Raw genomic sequence first — 23,365 nt, forward strand, 5'->3', positions numbered from 1 at the left:
CATGTCAGTCATGAAACATCTCTACTAAACCCTGTAGGAGGTGAAAAAGAAGAAAATGGAAAATATACATATGGAAAGAACGCTAAAAGCGAATTTCACATTGGATCTTGGAAAGTGAATACCTTACTTCACTATTATACTTACTTCACTATTATTTTCAAACTGAAAGACTGGAGATTGTAAAGATGGAGATGCTAAGATTGAAATAGATGTATTGGGAATGGCTGAGGTGAGATGGAAAGGAAAAGGAGATTTTAGAACAGAGGATGGAATGAGAGTAATTTACTCAAGAGGAGAGGAGCAACATCAAGCAGGGGTTGGTATAATATTGACTAAACGATGTGTGGAAGGCTACTGGCAAATTTCAGACAGAGTCTTGGTGGTAAAGATGAAAGCAAAGACAAGAAATATTCTACTTATTCAGATATATTTACCTACTTGTGATTGTGAGGATGAGGAGGTGGAGAAAGTTTATGGTGCTATAGAAAAAGGTTTGGAATGTAAAGAAACAAAAGATATAATTATAATACGGGGCGCGGGAGAGGAAGGGAGGAAGTTATTGTTGGGCTCTATGGATTGGGATTGAGAAATGAAAGAGGAGATATGTTGTTGGATTTCTGTAGAAAACATGATTTGACAATTATGAAAACTTGGTTTTAAAAAGATCCAAGAAAATTGTGTACGTGGAAAGCCCTAGTGGAGGATATAAACAGTAAAAGAAATCAGACAGATTATATTTTGATAAACAAAAGATAGAGAAACAATATAAAAGATGTGAAAACATATCCACGAGCAGACTGTAATACAGATCATATATTATCAACTAAGATGAAAATTAATTTTAAAAAAAAAAGTAACTAAAAGGAGACAAATAAATCATGGAATATAGAGCAGCTGTAAATACCAAACACAGCGAATAAATTCACAGAGAAAGTAGAGGAAGAAATGAAGGAGAGAAATGGACAAGTAAGTGAGTGAAAAATGGAAGATTCTGAAGGAAAGCATAATTACTGCTACAGAACTATATTTAGACCAAAAAAGAAGAGTAAAGAGAGAATAGAAAGGAACCATGGATGACAGAAAATATTTTGAGAAAAATAAAACAAAGAAGAAAGTTAATAGTAAAACAGAGGAGGAAAAATAGCAGTATAAAGACTTGAGTAGGGAGATACATAGAGAAATAAGAAGGAAAAAGGAAGAGTGATTAGATGAAATGAGTAAAGACACAACAGCAAAGGCAAAAAGAAATGACATAAAAGGTGTTTATAAAAACACTAATATGATGACAGGAAGGATAACGATGCAGAGGATTGGAGCAAACAAGAATGAAAGAAGCGAAATTCTGATAGAAAAAGATAAGATATTACAGAGATGGGAGGAATATGCAGTTAAACTGTGTGAAGACAGAAGAAGAGGAGGAAATTAAATGAAAGAGCATAGGGGCAGAGGTTATACATCATGAGAGAGGAATTTAAGTTAGCAATTCAAAAGATGAAAGAAGGAAATTCCCCTGGAATAGATGGTGTACAGATAGAACTTGTAAGGAATACAGGTGAAAAAGTTATGAAAGTGGTATGGCAAATTATTAACTGAATTTATGAGGGACAAGAATTACCAGAGGAGTTTAGAAGATTAATAATTATCCCTATTCCAAAAAAGACGGGGGTCTTAGACTGTAACAATTTTAGAACGATAAGTCTTATAACTCATGCAGCAAAAATTCTGGCACAAATAATTCTAAAGAGAATTAAGAGTAAAATAGAAAAGAAATGAATGTAGAACAGTTTGGTTTTCGAATCAACAGAGGAACTAGAGAGGCTATAACTTGTCTAAGAATTATTGGGGAGAAAATACTCAACTATGGTGGAAAGTTGTTTTTGGAATTTCTAGACTTTGAAAAGGCATTTGATACAGTAAAGCATAAATGGCTTTTTGACATTCTAGAAAATATTGATATTGACTCGTATGATTTGGAAATTTTAAAGAGAATATATTGGTCACAAACCGCATCAGTATGTGTAAATGGAGAGGTAACAGGAGAATTCCCAGTGCAGAGAGGAGGTAGACAAGGATGCAAGTTATCACCATTATTGTTTAATATTATAGTGAAGAGATGCGTAGAGAGGCACTTGAGGATGTCGAAGAAGGAATAAAAATAAATAGAAGAATCATCGATAACTTAAGGTATGTGGATGATGTAGTGATGATGGCAGAAAGTGAAAATGGACTACAGCAAATTGTTTAAAGAATTGAAAACTCCTGTAAAGAGTACGGACTAAGGATTAACACGATGAAGACCAAGATAATGATAATGGCAGAGGTTTTAATGGAGGTTTAAGAATGACGGAGGCAACAGACCATGAGAAATGGAGAAGAGCTGTTCATCTTGCAACCCTCTTTCTAGAGAATGCTACCGGAAGACGACGACGAGTTAAAAATATTCATTGTGAACACAAAAAGTTATATTTTAAAAATCCACTGTTATTACCTAAGCTGAATATTCCTTGATTAGACAGATAACGTTAAATGATAATACCTATCATTAGTCACCGTTGCCAAGTTGATAACTGTCTAGTTAAAAGGTGAATTTATAGAAACAGAAAACAACAAAAATAAGTATGTTAAAGAAAAATAAACTACATCGTATATTAGAAATGAATATGCAGTTATTTTTATGTGAAAATAATTACAAAGTAAAACTGCATATGGGAGAAATAAGTACGTTGAAAAAGACTTAACGCAAAAACAGATGCGGTAAATTTCGCTATAATTACTTCGCATGCGTAATAATAGGTGTTGTAGAGTGCTGTCACTATCATATCTTTACCCTGATACATTTCTGGACCTCGAACGGCATGTCTTAATTGGACTACTGTAATGGAGGAAAGAGCACTGATACATACAAAGATGATCAAGATGACATGAAAACTAAAGATAAAGATATCCTAGATGTCTGAATAATTACTTTGAAAAACTATTACACGAAGGAAGCAGTGACTGAAAATTTTCAGGAGGTGTAAAGAGGAATACGTATCAATATTTGAGGTAGAAAAATCAGTCCAAAATTTGAAATGTGAAAAGGCAGCTGACGTAGATGATACTCGACCAGAAATGCTTATGTATGGAGGTATAAACGTTTTGCAGTGGCTATATCACATAATTTTGATGGCCTAGACAGAAGGTCGAATTCCCAATGAATGGAGCAGTGCTTTCATAGTATATATCTTTAAAAAAGGGAATAAAGCTGAAATGTGACAATTATAGAGGAATTTCTCTACTGAGTGTTCCAGGTAAGACTTATGGAAGCATACTTGAAAAGAGGTTAAGAAAGACTGTGGAAGAGAAGCTTGGTTAAGAACACGCTGGATTCAGGCAAAAATAGAGGCTGTCAGGATGAGATTTTCCCTTTAAGACAAATAATAGAGAACTCATGGGAACATAGCAAGGATCGCTACTTATGTTTTGTACACCTGGAAAAGGCATACGACAACTTGTCCAGAGAAAAGCTTTTCAAAACACTACAATTATATGGGGTGAATGGAACATCATACAGAGAAATACATAATCTATATTTAAGTTGGCATTCAACAGTTAGAACTGAAGGAAATACAGTAAGATGATTTTATGTCGGATTTTAAATTCCGGGTTTGGTATTAGAACTAAAGATATCAAACTCAGCTCTTTGCTTTATGCAGGTGATGTTGTACTCCTAAACACATCTAGTGCAAGTCTCCAAGATTCTCTAAATTGAATAACAGCTGTGACAATTTGGCATGGAAAATCACCAAGAAAAAGACCAAAACAATGAAAATTGGCAGAAACATTGAACACATCAACTGCATTCTAAATGGAGAACCTATAGAACAAGTAAAATATTTCAACAATTTAGACACAATTTTTAATGTAGGCTTCAAGTTAAATCTGGAAATAGACAACAGAATAAGCAAAGCTGGTATGGTGAGTAGCTAGCTGAATAAATTTATATAGAATGAGAGAGAAATTAGTCAAAACACCAAACTAGCAGTATACAAGACGGCGTTCAAACCAAACCTAAGTTATACATCTGAGAGTTTGGTTAGAAATAAAGCACTTGATCAAAGACTAGAGAACACAGATATGAGGTTTCTGAGAAAAATTTGGAAAGTGAACTGATGACATCAATGTCAGAATCATGTTAAAAAGAAGCTATTAAAAAGAAACTAGACACTGTTAGTATTCAAGTGCTTATCTAAGATGGCATGGCCGCTTAAATAGAATGGGTAAGGAAATATTAGCAAAACAGGTGTTAGATGCCAAGATGGCAGGAAAGAGACCCAGAGGAAGACCAAGGTCTAGGTGGATTGATTCGGTCAGAAGTGCCTTAGAAGCACGAAATATTAGATATGACAATATTGGAGTGCTTACAAGTAATAGACTAATTTGGAGGAAAATTGTGGATAGGAGATTAATAATGTAAAGTTAATAATGTATTGCTGTCATAGTAACCTGAATACCTCTTGGGATACATATCAAGAAATTGATGATGATGAAAAGTGCTTAATTTTCATGTAAACATGTTCTGGTGTTAATAGACCCGACTAATCCCAATGGGTGACAACGGTTTTACCACGAAGTAACCTCGTGCTCAGTATGGTATAAATTCGTATTATTGGTAATATCGTTAATTTCTCTCATGCCTCGTTATAAGCAGGAGTTTTTGAGGTGACATAATGAATATGCATGAATGAAGGTATGTTTGAGATGAGGATAACGTGAGACGTACTGCAGAAGCATATGCAAATAACTAGGTGATATAAAATACTTGGATACTCAGTTTAGCTGATATTCACTTGTCCATATCCAATCACTAGATAACATGTTCGTAATAAGATTTTTTTTCTATCTGTTGATACTATAACATTGTGTTTCTGCTCAGTTGTTACCTTACATTCCCCCGAAGGGAATAGGCGAGACCATTTTATCTCTGACTAAGTTTGGAGACTGAGACAATCAATTTCCACCTTTACCCAATAAGAGATAGCTGGCTTATTAAATTATTAATGATTTAAACCGCATTCGGTGAAGGAAATACGGCGGACAGCTGGCATCATCTCGTGTTCCCTAACCCCAAGGCTTTTTTTTTTTTTTTGTTGTTGTTGTTCTGAAATAGTGTGGGTTGTATAGTAATTGCGGGATTAAAAACCTGACCTACCGGTAGAAAAACCCTAATTCTGGATAGTGCCAGAAATTGACTAACTTGGGAACCAACTGAAGAAAGGCTTAGAAAAAGCTTTTTCTAGTCGGTGACTAGAATTGAACTAATAATGCTCTTTCTCTGGGATGTCTAGCGCTATGGGTACAACCGTCATTTGTACAAACAACGTGCTTACTTATAACATATACTTTCTTAGTCTTCTTTAAAGATTGTAATATTAGATAACGGACTGTATATCGTTATTTATAATAGCTCTTGGTAACTAATAGCTGAAAGGACAAATAAATAAATAAATGTGCTGTCGCATGTTGAAAGAATTTGTAGAATATCTATTATTTGTTTTCGGTACCATCAATAAGTTTCTTCTGCAGTACAAATCTTAATATGTAGGAAATTTTGATCGTTTTTTCAACATACAATGAACAACAGTGGGAGTCATGGTACTGTAATGGAAGGATAACACATAGTTCTTTGCTAAAATAAGGATTGGAGTGAGCATCAGTCTTATTGTTTAGTTGTGTGTTCTTATCGTTTGTGTTGTTATAATAATTTCCATCCAAGCAAGTGATGTCATGCTGAACAGAGAAATTTATTCACGAGTAGATAGATACTCAAGAATTCTATACTGACAATGTTTTAGCACAAACATTCTGTTAATGATGTGTCTTATGTTGGAAGTTAACATGGAATTTCACTTGAGGTTGCTTTCGATATACAAGCCTGTCGGTTTTAATATCATGTCGGTTTTTTTTTAATTTATTCGTAATGACATGGTTGCCATCATAATTTAAAATATGTCACTCAATTAATGAAACTTATTTGTTAAGCAGAAGTACGTATATTTTATTTTCCTTGTGATTTGGAGGCCATCATTGTCAAACTATTCGTTTTCTTTTGTCATATCCTGATTGATGTGGTCCTCTAATGGGTGGATATTAACTTCGTTTATAAATCAAAATGGTATCCTCAATGAAAGACAATATTTTGCCAAATAAGTTGCTCCCACACAGATTAACATAAATTTCAAAAAGAACGTCTTAGTGTTGATCCTTGTGGTACACCGTAGTTAATATTTTTTATTTCACTGTTATATTTTCTGAGCACATTTCATCAATTTCGATAAGTATAACAGCTAAATCAGCTAACGCCTATTTGTTCCCGTATAGGGAGTAGGCCGGGCCGTTACAGTGAAATACAAAATATAAAATACGGTGTACCAAAAGGATCAGTACTGAGACCTCTTCTGTAAAAGCGGGTTGTGATGAACACATGGCAAAGTCTACAAAAACAGCTGCGGTACACTTCACATTGTTCATCTCGCTGTGTATTGATTCCATGAAATCCAAAAGTGCTTTATCGTGTTTAGACTGGGTCTAGAAACCATGCTAATTGGGTAAATATAAAGATACAGTGTGTGTGTGTGTGTGTGTACAGTTCAAACGTTTGTGAATTAAAATCTCACTGACATTCGAAACCGTCTATAATGTAATATAGATATACATAAAATAGTAATATAGATATACGTGTCACATAAAATAGTAATAAACATGCAGTATTGATTCGCTTAGTTTTGCGCACTTAGCAACATGCCAAAGAATACAAACGAACAAAAATTTCTGAATATCTTATCGTAACTACCAATTTAATAAGTACGTTGCACCAACAGCACTTTAGACTTTAGCATTGAATGCGAACTTCGAGTTGTCACTATCGAAATACTAAGTTATTCATTGAATCAGAGTCACGTGATTTGGGAGATTTCAGCATGTATATCAGATCCTGGAGGGTGGATTCTTTCTACCTTCTCTTGCTTAACGTTGGCTCTCTTGGCGGAGTGTATCTACCTTCCTTGTGTGTATAACCGAATACCATACCCAGGTAAAAAAGAGTTTGTTCTCTCGAAATTGTTAATGACATGGCTGTGTTTTGGTATTGATTGTTAAACCATCATGCAACAAAATATTTTAATATTATGGTGGCGTTTTATTAACCGTGTCTTTTGATAATATTTATTTAACTTTAATGCCCAAACAAATATGATAATATTACTTATTAGAGCCTATAATAAATAATTTATACCGCAGTCGTATTTTATTTTATATTTTCATAAATGTCGTTGTTGCATTTCAACAAAATACTTTTAAAAATATTTTAAATGAAGTCTTCGTTAAAGAAATCAGCTATGCTCGAAAACAATTAAATATTATTGGCTCCACAAATAATGTTCATTTCTACATTAATACCTAATATGTAAGAATCTGTTAAAAATAATAAATTTACTACTATATAGAAATGGAACATTATACAAAATGATATAACATAATTTTTCTGTTCTTAATAATAATTATATTCGTTTCTAAATCCAATTATAATGCCGATTATACTTATCGGTAGAACGATTTCAAACTGTGAATTACGGTATATTTGAAAGTCAAAGGATATCGCAAACTTCTTAACAATTATTTAAAATATTACCATTATCTTGATTAAGATTTGTGTAATAAAATTTTCAAATTAATTTCCATTTAATTTGATTAATATTAATTATTTGAATTTAATAAAGTAGAATTGTCTTGCTGACCCTGCACGTAGTGCAAGACCAAGGCGACTCATGGTAAAAGTAGTATAAGCTCTGATCACTAATTTTAATATTTACCCCTAATGCAAAGCACATCTCCTGGAGGAGATGTATGATGCTTTGTATTAAAGGCAAGGGGCCATTACCCAGACCGGTTTCGACCTTTATTGAGGTGTATTTAAGTAAAGACCTCTCTAAAAATTAGGACGATCCCTAGACCACTCCATTGTGGCCGAAAGACCGTCCAACTCAGCGTTGTTCCGCGAGAAGAACTTCTCAGCGTTGGCTCATTCCACCACCAGCCAGAGCCATAATCTCAGCGGTGTCCCTACACAGAGACAGGCAAAAACCTATCCCCAAGCAGAGCCTCTCAAAGCCAGCCCCCACCAGTTCCGACCCCTATCGAGGTGTATTTAAGTAAAGACCTCTCTAAAAATTAGGACGATCCCTAGACCACTCAATAGCGGCAGGAAAGACCGTCCAACTCAGCGTTGTTCCACTCAGTGACAGACTCACTCCGTCACCGAGAAGAACTTCTCAGCGTTGGCTCTACCCAGTGGCAGGCTCACCCCACCACCAGCCAGAGCCATAATCTCAGCGGTGGCCCTACTCAGAGACAGGCAAAAACCTATCCCGAAGCAGAGCCTCTCGAGGCCAGCCCCCATCAGTGGGAGCCAGGCTAGAAATACCAAGATTTTAGTAATACAGAGCTTATAAGTATTTTACCAGAACAAGTTACCATAAGGTGTTTTAATCTTATTAAATAAAAATCTCGGGAGGAGATATAAATGTAGAAAGTATTTTACCTTGGGTATAATAAATGTTAAAGATGCCAAGCTATTTTAAAACTGGTTTTACTCCATTTCCCAAGTAAGCAAACAGACAAACAAGTCAAGTTTGCGCCTGCAAGTGTTGCATGTCTAGCTGACCCTGCACGTAGTGCAAGACCAAGGCAACTCATGGTAAAAGTAGAATTGTATTATTCTTTTTAGTCCCAGGCGATTTCCTTTTCTGAGATAAAGAGCCAATAGGCTTCACTACGACGAAGTTAATTTATTCAAATTAAGCGGATATTGAATCCAACATCACTTCTTAGCCGAATAAGAAACTCAAAAATAGAAAATCTATCCAAGAGTTTCATGCCGAATATAGAAAACTACAAAAGTTCGGCGAGTTCAACGTAAGCCAACAGATGGTACATGCTGGGGCAACTCGTAAGACTACGAGTTGTCCCAGCATGTACCACCTGTTGGCTTACCACCTGAGATAATCAACATGCAAATTAACAGTATGTTACAGTAACACAGTAACATAATATTTGAAATAGACTAACAATGGAGAGATCACGCAATTAGGGTGTATTTCTGAAAGCTAATGACTTGAGATCTGTGTGCGCGCTAATCTAGGTTTTTGAGGAAAGACGTCCAATTGTCATGTTATCATATATAGATCCCCTTTGATCTATATTTATCCACCTCTTTTGGTACCCAATGATACACCTTTCCATTCTAAATAGATGATCTTTCCATTTCTCTCTGTATTCCTTGATCTTTTCATTTACGTCGTAAATATCTAGCTCTCTTCTAATGTTTTCATTTCATATGGTTATATGGCCCAATTTTGCAGTTAAAGGAGCAATATGGTCCAAAAGTGCTCCTCTTAAAAATCTCAGCATTATAACTTTTTAATGAAATCTTTATAAAATTTTTGTTCAGTTTCCCCGTCTTTTTTTTTTTTTTTGTTATTATTATGTTTATTGTGTCCTTTTAATTTTTCCACAGATTTGCTTTTAAAAAATGTCTTTATTTTCTCATCTATATCTTTATCTTTTAGATATGTTATTATGCAACCTACGTAATTTAAACTCTGTCACTTGTTCTATCATTTTATTTTATTTTTTATGACTATTTTTAATCTAACATGATCTCTACCTTTAAATGCGATGACCTTTGTTTTCTTTTATGAAAATTTTAAATTGTATTGTTGGCTTATTTTGTTTAATTTATAAATCATTTATAAATAAAATTTATAAATTTTAAATATTAATTTATAAATAAAAAAAGGTGTATATATATACACCTATGAATATTGAATAGAATTAGAGATAAGCTACATCCCTGTCTAACGCCTTGATTAATCGCATTCTGCTCTGTGAATTTATTACTTAACTGTAACTGTATTTTTATATAAACTTTGTACAGCTTGTACCAAATCTAATGGACATTCTTGTTTTCTTTTTTCAATTATATTCCGTAATTTATCTGTGTATTTTATCAAAATCTTTCTCATAATCTATTAAGACCATATGAGTCTCCAAATTAAATTCTCGTCTTTCTTCAATAATTTGTTCATCATCATCATCAGCTAACGCCTTTTATTCCCTTATAGGGAGTAGGCGAGACCTTTATACCCTATCTAGCTTTTGGAGACTGAGTGGGCAGTGAACAATAATTTGTTTTAACAAATAAATATTGTCTATACACACAACCTTTCATGTCTGAAACCATTTTCAGATTTCATAAAATAAATCAAAGAAAAAGATGTACAAATTAATGTGGCGACTTCTTAATTTTAATTATAATTATCTACACCAGGAATCGGCAACCTTTTCTGACTCGCGGCCCACATTCAGCTTTTATTTTTAATAATCGGGCCGCAAGCGTTTAATTAAGAGAAAATATAGTGAAAAAAAAATGCTTAAGTTATCAATTTTTATTATATCAATCTTAATAAAACACAGATTATTATTTCTATGGCTATTTAGCCTATTTTTGTTTAGAGGAGTAACATGGGAATTTTCCCAGAGAAATAATACTTACCTTAAAAAACACAGAAATATTTAGAGCACCAGATATGAAACAAGCATGAAAATGAAACTCGATGAAAAATTATTATCACGTAAAAACAATGCCGACATTAAAAGGGTTCAAAAATAATCGCATTTCGATGCTATTTTTATGAAAATCCACAAATCTTGTTGAAAATTCTGTTTGTAAATCTTTAATAATACCAACAAAAGTTCCCTTTTGTGTTTGTCATCCAACTGTAGATGCAGATTTGCAACATACATAATCATGTAGATTTCCTTCCTTCATATGTTTCTTCAACAGATATAGTTGGCGACTGCAAAAGTGTGCCAAAATCTCGCTTATCGTCGGATGGAGTCGCCTTTGTTATCCCCACTCGTAATGACTCCCACGGTTGACTCTTGCCAAGTTGCACGGCGATATCTCGAAGTATAGGCATAAAAATTATTTTTAATTTATTAATTCATATTATGAAATGTATTATTTAAATAATTCAACATACGGGCCACATGCCATGTAAGTACGATAAACCTTTTACGGGTCGATCTACACAAAACGCGATTGAGTATCAGAGCAAAATAATTGGATTAGTGTCTGTGTACTGTAGGTATTGAAAAAAAGCAAAACTAAACACGATGCAGAATCTGGATAACATAATGGAAATTCAATTCTGTTTTGCTCAGACTGGAAGCCCATGATTGAACTATGCTCGATATAATCTCAAGATAAATGAATGTACTCTCAGATAACGTAGTTTCCTTTAGGGTGGCAGAACGTCGGAAGTCACTACCACTACATTTGAAAGCGTCGGAATTCGCCGTTTAACATTATCTTTTGCTGAGTTGGTTCACGTACAAAACAACATGCTATTGTATTAGCGGACTGTGAACTTTGCATTTTGGTATGTAAAATGACCTTAATATAGCTATATATCAAAACTGCGCTTTTCTCATTTGTTGATGCTCGTAGTGGAGAAAGTAGACGGATTAGGGCGAATTCATTTAATGTGGGGGGGGGGGTGTAGCCATCTATGATGGCTAAGTCTTCACCCCCCATATGTTGAGGCTACTGTAATTAAGCTATTGTGATCTTGGTTTTATATCACCGCTGTCTGCAATGATGTGTCTTCGTTGAAGTCATTTCTGTAGTTGCTTCATTAAAAAAAAAAAAAAAAATCTTTTTAATTATAATGGTCAACATTCTGGTTGATTATGAAGTTCGTAAAAGCTACCATTTTGTCTTCTTTAAAGACACCATTTTGTTTTTTTATCTTTCGTTGATTTTGATAAATAGAAATCTAAAAATAAATAAATAAATAATGTGCGATTGAACATGTTCAGATTTAATTATATATATGATAAAATAAATTTAATTATTAGAAACCAAGAGATACTAAAATAGAAAAATATATATATTATTTATTATTTGAGCGCACAAGAACGGTAATGAAATGTGTATTTTTATTAATGTTTATATCGCCGAAATGAAGCCTATTGGCTCTTTATATTTAAGTGTATTTTTATATTTCTTTTCATGTTATGCAACCGATGAAAACTAGTTGTGCGCTAAAATAATAAATAGTACATTTCCTATTTTGGTATTTCTCGGCTTCTAGTCATTTAATTTATTTAATAATGTCATATAGCTGAGTAAATCTTTCATCAAATTATATATACATATATTAAAAAAAAAAAATGAATGACTAGAAACCGAGAAAAATGAAAACAAAGTTTATTTGCACGACTAGTTTCATCTTGTATCAACCTTCTTCAGGTGTACATTAAAAAGAAATGATCAGTAAAACATAGAGGAAATAATTGTAAACATCACGGAAAGTTAGTGTATATGTTACCGGCGAAGTATGAAAAGCAGGCATTCTATAGAATGCGTGACGTTTTAGGCAAAGTATGAAATGTCTGTTTTATTTTAATATTTTACATACTTTCCCTAGGCATTGTATAGAATGAGAAATACTATTTCGGCACAATAGTATTTGTCACAAAAGTATGAAAAAACCTTTTATTGAAAAGATGCAAGTGAAAATGTAAGAAGTACAAAATGTAAGATACCGGATTTTTCTACAAAAAAGAGAAAAGGACCAGTAATGAACTACTTGTTGCTACAAGGTAGACTGGAATGACATTTTGAATTGCACTTAATTGCCTTTTTCATACAAAAGCACTTCAAATCTCGGCACTTGGTCTTGCAAGTACACCTCACGAACCCTTGGCGGTCTGTGCCCGTGGACTGAGCGGAAGCGGCTGACCGGAGAGCTATTTCGTGATCAGGAGCGTCTCCAACTCTGAGTAAGTCCTTGGGACATAAAATGAATTGTGATCTGGCATAGAGTTGGTTTAAAATTCCTTTAGCAGTTCCAAGTCGGTATAAACCATCGTCTGTCACACTCATAACAATCGCCAGCAGATTGCGTGAGTCACCCCGTCCCTCGTCGATGTCTGGGATAGAAACTCGCGCAGTGGCCCCCAAAGGTGCAGGAGGAAATTGTTTGTCGGAATCCATCTTCGACAGCATTCTCAATATTGAAGCAAAGAATACACAAAACATTAACGTCAACACCTTCTATTTTCTCACTTCCATCGTCTTTACTCTCATGTCCACAGGCGGCATGAACGTTTTTGGTTAGGTTAGGAAGTGCTCTGGCTCTCTGTTTGAGGCGAGCGTCGAAAGTGAAACAAAGCCAGCAGTGTAGATGGCGGAAGTACTCTGGCTCTCTGTCTGAGGCGAGTGTCGAAAGTCACGTGACTCGCCTTTCGACATTAAAAGTCACTGCTGGGAGTATTTTGCACTTTGCCGATTTGCTTTTTGGCATTCTATACAATGCCGAGGAAATGTGTGAGAATCTAAGCGTTTCATACTTTGACATCCCACTTTCGGCATTCTATAGAATGCCTAGGCACAGGGCCGCCGGAAGCGGGTATGCGGGTGTCGCTACGATGGGGGCGCCGCCGCTGCCAAGGAACGGTTCAGAAGTTAATTTTTAAGAAACAAAATTTTTATCATAAAAACAAAAAAAAAAAAATCTTAGAATAATCAATATTAAAATAAATGAGGCCGTATACACTGAATAAAAATTTTTAAAAAATGTATATTGCCGCCTCTTTGATCAGCCGGCTGTTTAAAATTTTGTAGCTAGAGCAGGCTAAATGCTTGCCTGCAGAATCTTGTGTCTACTGCAGTCTATCTAAAGTGAAAGGGTGAACAGTTTTTATGCGCAGAAACGAATTTTCGTACAAAACATTTGTTGCTAGTTAACCATTCATATGGTACGCATCTCAGTAGGCTACTGACAGTAGCGCAGTGAGACTATTATTTCGTCTCTGTGTCGTGTTGTATAATAATTTCTTGTGGGTATAAAATAGAAATGGAATCAAAAATTTAAAAAAAAAAGTTATCCGGTGAACAAAATCATAAACGTCACGCTGCGAAAGAAGCAGATATTAAGAAACAAACTGGGGCTCTTAATAAATTTGTTAAAATATTAAAATATTCTGATGCAGATTGTAACCAACTCGATACATCAGAAATCAGAGTTGAAGAACCGTGCACATCATCCAGTTTGCATGAAGGTACTATTGCAACTATTGAACAAGATAATTGGACATGATTTAAGTGAAAAATAGTTAAGATTTAGTCAACTACAACAAGATTTAGTTGTAGTTGACCACGAAACTAACACATTGTTAGTCTCTGTGAATTTAGAAGATCCGGGTGAATGGGGAAATATTGATGAAAAATTACGAGTTGTTTTAATTAAAATGGGTCCTGTTCAAAATAAAAATATAATATATCCCAGAGATACATAAGTCGTAAATTTGGCGACACGTATTATAATAGAAAAATGGAAAACGGGAGCTCGTGCCAAGAATATGGCTCATTTATTCCGAAACTTTAAATTCTGTTTTTTGCTTTTGTTGCAAACTTGTCTCACCTACTGAATCAACTGAATTACCCGCTGAGTCTTGTAGAAGGTTATAACGATTGGAGAAATGTAAGTACAACTTTACATAGACATGAGACTAGTTTAACTCAGGTGAAAAATTTCTTAAAATGGAAGGAACTTGATAAAAGTTTAAAAAAACAAAACTACTATTGATTTCCAGACTCAAAGCATGTATGAAATGGAAAAGAAACATTGGACAAGTGTTTTAGAACGCTTGATTGAAATTATAAAATTCCTTGGTAGCCAAAATTTAGCTTTTCGCGGATCATCTGATAAATTATATGAAAGAAATAACGGTATTTTTTTTAAAATTAGTCGAACTGTTTGCGAAGTTTGATCCCGTTATGGAAAATCATGTTGAAAGGGCCCTACAATGAAACAATAGAGTACACTATTTGAGTAAAGACAGTCTAAATGAAATATTGGAAACTTTAAGTAATGCAGTCAGGGATACAATTTTATTATCAATTTTAAAATCTAATTATTATTCCATAATTTTAGACTGCACACCTGATGCAAGTAAAACAGAACAAATGACCATTATTATTCGCTTTGTTTCCTGTGATGGAATTGTCAAGATCAGGGAAAACGTTTTAGGTTTTGCAGATATATCAGATTCCACAGGACGTGGTTTATGTGCAACAACAATGGAACAACTGGAAAAATGGACCATTCCCATTGAAGACATGCGAGGTATGACAATGGGGCAAATATGGGCTCCAAAATTTGCTTTTGAACAAAATTCCTCGAGCTTTTTACGTGCCATGTGCTGCTCATACTCTAAATTTAATCGTTAACGATGCAGCCAAAGTGAATGCAGATGCAATTAGTTTCTTTGCAAGTATTCAAGAAATATACAATTCTTTTCATTCTCTTACAAACGTTGGGCAATTCTTTTAAAGTTCGTAAAAAAAATTAACATTGAAACAGCCATCAGAAACGCGATTGGATAGTAAAATTAATGCAATCCGCCCTCTACGATATCAGTTAGGAGAAAATTTATGTACTTTTTGAAATTTTAAATAATGAAAATTTTAATAAAGAAACTCAGCATGAAGTACAAACATTATGTGCTAAAATAAAGGACTACATATTTATTTACTCTCTTATAACTTGGTATGATTTACTTAATAGAATAAACCCTGTGAGTAAAATGCTTCAAGACAAAAATATGAACATTACACTTGCTTTAGAATCTATCGAAAACTTAAAAATATTCTTACAAGAGTATCGATCAGATACAAATTTTAAAGAAGTTCTAAAAACGGCAAAAGAACTGAGTGAAGAGGTGGATGAAGAACAAGAATTTAAAACTGGTACGGAAGTTCGACGACGAAAGAAGACACGACAATTTGACTACGAGCTTCATGACGAAATGCCACAATCGCCAGAAGATAAATTTAGAGTGAAAGTGTTTTATACACTTCTAGACGTTGCAATGTGTTCGTTAATAGAACGTTTTGAACATCTAAAAACATATTATGATAATTTCAATTTCTTGTATAGATTACTGCAAATTAATAACGAAGATTTACGAAAAAATTGTGACAATTTAGAGATTCTCTTGAAGGACGTCGACAATAAAGACGTAAATGCAATAGAACTATTATATATATATGACGAGTTATGTGCTTTCCGGGATGTTTTTCGGATGGATAATTTAAATATTCAAAAGCCCTTTCGATATTCTTAATTTTATTGTGTCCAATAATTTATCTTTCGCTAACTTTTCAATTGCTTTAAGAATACTATTAACCTTAGCTGTTAGTTTAGCGAGCGGTGAACGTTCCTTTTCCAAGTTGAAAATGATTAAAACCTACTTAAGAACAAATATATCACAAAAAAGGCTTGTTAGTTTGGCGTTAATAGCTATTGAAAATGATATATGTGCGTAATTAGACTTTAAGACCATTATTTCTAATTTTGTGAATATGAAATCAAAAACCTTAAAATTTTAATAAAAAAATTTTCAAGTATATTTATGTAATTTAATTTATTTTCTGTTATTCTGTAAAGATGTTATTTTTTTGAATACTTATATTAAATGTTCTAATTATTTCTGAATTATTTAATTATTTTCTCATCTATCTTGAGTTTCTTTTAATTTCCTAAAAGATAGTTCCACTTATAAAAATTATTACAAGTTACTAAGAATTTAGTAACTTGTAAAATGCAAGAATTTTTTAAACTTTAGTTCAAATAAATTTAAACTTTAATTAAAATTCATTTTAATTTTGTTAGCGATTCGGGGGTCGGTGAGAAGGCTATAATCCCTGTATCATTATATTCAACGATGAAAGTGAAGTGGCTTTATCAAAATTTGCTTTAACTTTTGAGAATTTTTGGAATATACGGGTTTTTAACAATTATCCTGCCTAGTCAACACACCAGGGTCGTTACATTTAGCGAACCAACGTGTGGCTGTTCTGTCAAAATTTATTTAAGAAATTTCAAATAATTTAAATTTTTATTATCGTAAAAGAACCACACATTCCCGGATCGTTACAGGGGCGCTTAGATAGAAATTGCATGCGGACGTCAAAGACCTTAGCGCCGGCTCTGCCTAGGCATTCTATACAATAACTGCTTTTCACAATTTGCCGGTAACATATTTAACGTTGAAACGTTGAAGTCTGCACATTCAAAGCTGTTCTCTCGTTGGCTTAAATGTTGGGCGTATGCATGTGTATGGCATCTCGCGAACGCCAGTATTTGATCGTAGCACAATGACAGTCTGAAAGGTTGTAACTCAGGTTGTTGTTGAGATGCAGGGGGTTGAGAATGATTTCTTTTGATTCTATTATCTTTCTTTCTAATTCATCGTGGCAACGTCCCATAAGACTGTATGGGTAAGGTTTTCTTCATTAGAATCGGCCGAGAGCAGAACATGACTAGACAAAGCTCTGGCTCGCGTTCTCCTGTAACTGACGTCTCTCTTATGTTCTTCAATGCGTAACTCGATCGATTTCTCTGTTTGGCCAAAGTATGGTATATCTATATGGGATATTTAAGGTTGTGATGTCTAGATTTCGTACAGCTCACTAAGGAGCGGATTTTCGGAACAGGAGTAAATAAAGTTCTTATGTTGTATTTCCTAAGAACCTTGGCCAATTTGGGTGAGACAGAGCTTATGTATGGTATAGAAATATTACCTTTCACCCTATTGGTGTCTTCATTATTGCGAGCGGGTGGATTAATAGGAATTTGTCAATATTTTTTGTGAATAACCATTTCACACGATGTCCTAGTGTAGAAATGATTCCAAACTTCTGAGGAGGATAATGATGGGATGGACCGTGAAGATATCTGTTGGTATGGGTAGCTTTTCTGTAAATCGAGATTTTTAATTTCTCTGAGGAGCGGGTCAGTTTGATGTCCAAAAAAAGAAGAGCATCATTAGCTTCGAACTCGGCTGTAAATTTTATGTTCCGATATTGATTATTTAGATGTTTTAGGAAGTTCAGGAGAGATTCACGGCAATGGCTTCAAATCAGGAAAATGTCATCAAAATGTCCTCCTCAAAAGTTTGGAATGATTATCCCGAACTATGAAATTCAGAGTTGTGGCGGTGTGATGGTATGGGCCTGTTATTCTGGTTTGGCGTCGGACGTCTGTTTGTGGTGCCACGAACATCGAACTCCGAGAGGTATCTGAACATTCTGGACAATGCAGTACTTCCTACTTTGTGGTATTTCTACGGAACTGATCATTGTCTCTTTCAGTAAGACAATGTACCGAGTCATAAGGCTAATGCTGTAACTGCGTGGTTTGCGAACATGAATGTCACCATAATTGACTGGCCTCCACCTAGCCCTGAACTCAACCCTATCGAACATCTGTGCAATGAACTAGAGCGTCGGGTGAGGTCAAGGGACGTCCTACCCACAACAGTCCAGGGACTCATTACAGGCCAATAGGAAGAATAGTCCAAAATTCCCACCAATGGGAATTTTGGTCTATTATTCCCATCGCACGCATGTAGAAATTATGTCACATAAGATTGTTGCAGTTATCTCAGCAAAAGGAGGAGGTTCTACATCTTGACTTCTTTCCAAGCAGTGTATATATATCATTATCATCAATTTCCTGATATGTCCCCTCAAGGGGTGTTCAGGCTATTATGACAGCACTAGATAATTATGTTTATATTATTAATAATCTTCTATTTACAATTTAACTCCAAATTAGTCTATTACTTGTCAACACTCCAATATTGTCATATGTAACATTTCATGCTTCCAAGACACTTCTGACTGAATCAATCCAGTTGGACCTTAGTCGTCCTCTGGGTCTCTTTCCTGCCATCTTGGCGTCAATACTTGTTTTGCTAACCTTTCCTTGCTCATTCTATGTATGTGACCATACCACCTTAAATTAAATTTTCTAACACATTCTTCAATGCTAGTAATGTCAAGTTTCTTTCTTATATCTTCATTTTTCACCTCTCCATTGGCCATGGAGGATGATATGGTGATAAAAAATTTCACTTCTTATCCATGTTATTCAATAGGTGTTACAGAATCGTATCCAGATTTTGCTGAACGTCTATAGATAGACGTCATGGCTGGTTGGGGTGTTTAATATGATTCTGCCATTGATGCCATCAGTTCACTTCCCTAATTTTTCTCAGAATCCTCATATCTGTGGTCTGCAGTATATAATGAAGTGCTTTATTTAAATTCCAACTATCACATTCATAACTTACAATTGCCTTGCACATTGTCTTATATACTGCTAGTTTGATTTGGCTATTTTCTTTCTTATTCACATAAATTTATTTAGCTGGATACCCACCATACCAGCTTTACTTATTCTATTGTCTATAAAATCTCCATTTAGAATACAGTTGATGTGTTCAATGTTTCTGTCTATTTTCATAGTTTCGGTCTTTTGTACATTGCTGACTTTCATACAAGATTTGTTACAGCTGTTATTCAATTTAATTCGAGAATCCTGAAGTGTTACACTATATGTGTTTAGGAGTACATCATTATCTGCGTAAAGCAAAGAGTTAAGTTTAACATCTGTAATTTTAATCTCAGGACTAATGTCATTTTCCTTTCATAACGTGACCCATATAGATGATGAATAAGAGTGAATATAATGTACATCCTTGTCTTACACCTAATTTTACATGAAACCACTTCCTGAATTTCCTTCAATTTTAACTGTTGACGTACAGCTTAAATATAGATTATGTATTACTCTAAATGTTCCGTTTATCCCCATATAATTGTAGTGTTTTGAAAAGCTTTTCTCTTGGCACCTTGTCGTATGCTTTTTCCAGATCTAAAAAAGAGAAAAACAAAGAAAAACAAATTATAGATCCTTGTTATATTCTCATGATTTCTCAACTATATTTCGTAACGTTAAAATTTGATCGTGACAATCTCTATTTGCTCTGAACTTAGCTTGTACTTCTCCACGTTTTTCTTTCTCAGCCTCTTTTCAAGTACGTGTTTGTATAAATCTGACCCGGAACACTCAGTAGGGAAATTTCTCTGTAATTCTCGGCTTTGTTCCCTTTTTTTTTAATAGACGGGGAGCTATCAGAGCCATACTTTAATCATGTGTAATTCGGACATTCAGACCATGTCCAGAACATTTTACCGCCTTCCTGATATATATGTACTCTATACTATAAAATGATAAGCTGAAATTGGAAACTGATGTGACGTCGGCTTGAAACGGATGTAGGCTGCAACGTTTTTGTGTAATGTTTTTGTCAAGTTATTTGAAACATTTTAAAACTCCGGGGATACCCTGAGTGTCGAGTCTTCAAAATTCGAGCCATCGCAATTCAAGGAGAACCGGCCTATCAGTCCGGAACACGGGGGGGGGGGAGCCGTAGGTGTCAGTGGGCGGAGCCCCCTAGTATATATATATATCCTCTCCTCCTAGAGGATTTCTATATATATATATATATAGAAATCCTCTCTAACACCCTCTCCCTAAAACGGTTCCTCACATTCTCTTCTTTTAAGCGAAACCGCTTAATTGTCTTCCTCCCATGGCTTCCAAAGATTCCTATCTTCGACCTTATTTTAAAGTCTGCGCACAGCAGCCGGTGTTGCTGCGCCACTGATCTGTTGGGATTAACTTACAATTTGTTACTTCCTTAATATGTTTTCTTCTAGTCAAAATGTAGTCAATCTGTTAACTATTGTTGCTACTTTTAAATGTTATCAAATGTTCTTCCCTATTGCAGGAAAAGGAGTTCATCATTGCCAGATCAGACGCTCTGCAAAGTCCAAAATCCTCTCTCCTTCCTGGTTCATCATTCCCACTCCATTGACGCCATGCACCCTTTCATAGTCCCTATTCTGTCTTTCTATGTCTCCGTTGAAGTCTTCTCCGACAATCACTATTTCGTTTTCTTCCAGTTCTCTCATTTCTTCATCTACCACGTTCCAGAAAACTCATCTTTCTCTTCTGCTGTACAGTCAACTTGCGGGGCGTATACACATAAGACAACCACCTGCTCTTCTCCAAGACCCAGTTAACCGGACGGGTAGGCCGGTTATCCTTGAATTCTGATGACTCGAATTATGAAGACTCGAAAGGCTCCTCCCCCCGGCGCCTACGGCACCCAATCCCCCGAGTTCCGGACTGATAGGCCGGTTCTCCTTGAATTCTGATGACTCGAATTTCGAAAACTCGAAAGGGGGGGTTCCGTCCCTCCATGGAGCTTACGGCACCCAAAACCCCTGAGTTCCGGACTGGTAGGTCAGTTCTCCTTGAATTCTGATGACTCGATACTCAGGGTAGCCCTGAGTTTCAAAACGTTTCAAATAACTTGACAAAAAATGTGACACAAAAACGTTACAAAAAAAGCTTATCATTTTATATTATAGAGTATATATATATATTATATATGTGTGTGTGTGTGCGTGTGTTAAAGATACCAAGCTATTTTAAACCTGGTTTTACTCCAATTTCCCAAGTAAGCAAACAGACAAACAAGTCAAGTTTGCGCCTTCACGTATTGCGCGTCTAGCTGACCCTCAAAGTAGTGCAAGTCAAGGCAACTCATGGTAAAGGTAGAATAAGCTTTGATAACTATTCTTAATATTTACCCTTAATGCACAGCCCATCTCCTTGAGGAGATGTATGATGCTATGTATTAAAGGCAAGGGGGCCACTACCCAGACCGGTTTCGACCTTTATTGAGGTCTCAATCAGTGGGAGCCAGGCTAGAAATACTGAGATTTTTTCCTTATAAGGACTGGCTTAAAGGGGCGAAGCAAGAATGCTTTTCATCTTCCCCGTTATCTGTAGAGTACAGTGTAGGGATAAGGTTTTATTGAGCAATTAAAGCTCTGATCATGACAGGAGGGTAACAGCAATAGCCGAGCCTCAGTTAGAACTTCATTGGTTACAGCATTGCCATCCATCACCCTCCAGGGGTATTGGATTGAATGAATCAATCAATCTGATTTCCGCATCCACCAAGATTTTAGTAATACAGAGCTTTTAAGTATTTTACCAGAACAAGTTACCATAAGGTGTTTTGGTTAAAACACTATATATATATATATATATAGATAGATAGATAGATAGAAAGTTTTTTACCTTGAGTATATAGTATATTAAAGATACCAAGCAATTTTATAAGCTAGGTTTTAATCCTTTTTTTCCCAAGTAAGCAAACAGACAAGTAAGTCAAGTTTGCGCCTGAACGTAGTGCAAGTCTATATATATATAAGTAAAAATATTTAAATGCATTTTCGTATTAATTCTATTATTTTTTTTTCTTACCTTATTTTTCATTATGAACATAAAGTTATCACATAAACATCAGATTTATCATAAACAGAGTGATGATACTCAGTGGTCTTTTTATTATTATTTATTTATTTTCAGTATTGCCATGCCTGACTATAAACTTATTGATTATGGCCGACCAACTACTGGAGAACTTGCCCGTTTAATTTTTAAATATGTTGGAGTGGAATTCGAAAATGAGCAAGTCTGTACACCAGAAGCCATTCTTGAAGCTGAAAATGGTAAGGAGAAAAAAAATGAATTTATTCCAATAATTATTTATGCAAAAGCCGATAAGATAATAAACAAAACTGTCCATGATGAAAGTTATATTTGGTCTTTTTTTTTTTTTTAAGATTAACACATACTATTTGGATTACAAGACCATAGGTTTTAATGCACATATACAAAAACGTCTACTTGTTTCGCTAGCTGAAACTAGCGAAACTAGTAGTCGTTTTGTTGTAGAGCAAGTAATAGGATTTCTTTCCAAAGTCATATTTAAAATATAATATGACAGTTATTCATATTATATTATACACACAATACCTATCATACGCTTTCCCTAAACTCCTTTATTGACAAAGCACTCAACTACCACTGGCTAAAACTCCTTCACATTGACAAAGCATTCACGATCAATTCTAGCAACTCACTCCATTCATTTACTACTTTACAAGAAAAAGAAAAGTTACTGACACATTGATCCCTTCTTCAGTCCCGTCATGCACCAGAACATTTCTTCAGCATCTACACCCTAAAACCGTAATTACATATTTTTATCGTATTCGCTCTTTCTCAGCCATCAACTAAACGTTATAATTTATTACTCTAAGAAATTATATCATTGTTATAATACCTTGCCCAAGAGTGATCAAACAAAAGTTTGCACAGAAATATCTTCATAACTAGGCTACTTCTATATGGAAGCAGATGACTTAGTATCAAACTGTCCTAGTATCCCATAATACAAGTCCAAAATGTGCTGCATAATGCATAGCACATTTCCTTTCGGACGTGTATGCTATGCTTTTATATACTGCCATGCATTATGAGAAGAA

At 34.8% G+C, this 23,365-nt stretch overlaps 2 protein-coding genes across 4 annotated transcripts in view; both read left to right on the plus strand.

Moving 5' to 3' along the window:
- The first annotated feature begins 220 nt into the window (after nt 1-220).
- On the plus strand, nt 221-586 carry LOC150096362 (protein CFDP2-like). Its single transcript, XM_090409040.1, has one exon. The coding sequence runs from the start codon at nt 221-223 to the stop codon at nt 584-586; it is 366 nt and encodes a 121-aa protein (XP_090265166.1).
- Nucleotides 587-6,938: 6,352 nt separating this feature from the next.
- The window catches only part of LOC150096363 (glutathione S-transferase 1-like), a 43,569-nt gene continuing 27,142 nt past the window's right edge, over nt 6,939-23,365 (plus strand). For 2 of the 3 annotated variants that reach the window (XM_090408907.1, XM_090408909.1), the window contains exons 1-2: nt 6,939-7,072; nt 22,404-22,546. In XM_090408907.1, coding sequence (XP_090265033.1) covers nt 22,411-22,546 — 136 coding nt within the window. In that variant the 5' untranslated portion in view covers nt 6,939-7,072; nt 22,404-22,410. Of the gene's footprint in view, nt 7,073-11,354; nt 11,481-22,403; nt 22,547-23,365 lie in introns of those variants that run through there. The other variant, XM_090408908.1, reaches the window with a different exon arrangement.

Source organism: Typopeltis vanoorti, chromosome 19, assembly GCF_054136105.1.
Source record: "Typopeltis vanoorti isolate ZY-2024b chromosome 19, IOZ_Tvanoo_1.0, whole genome shotgun sequence".
Lineage (NCBI taxonomy): Eukaryota > Metazoa > Arthropoda > Arachnida > Uropygi > Thelyphonidae > Typopeltis > Typopeltis vanoorti.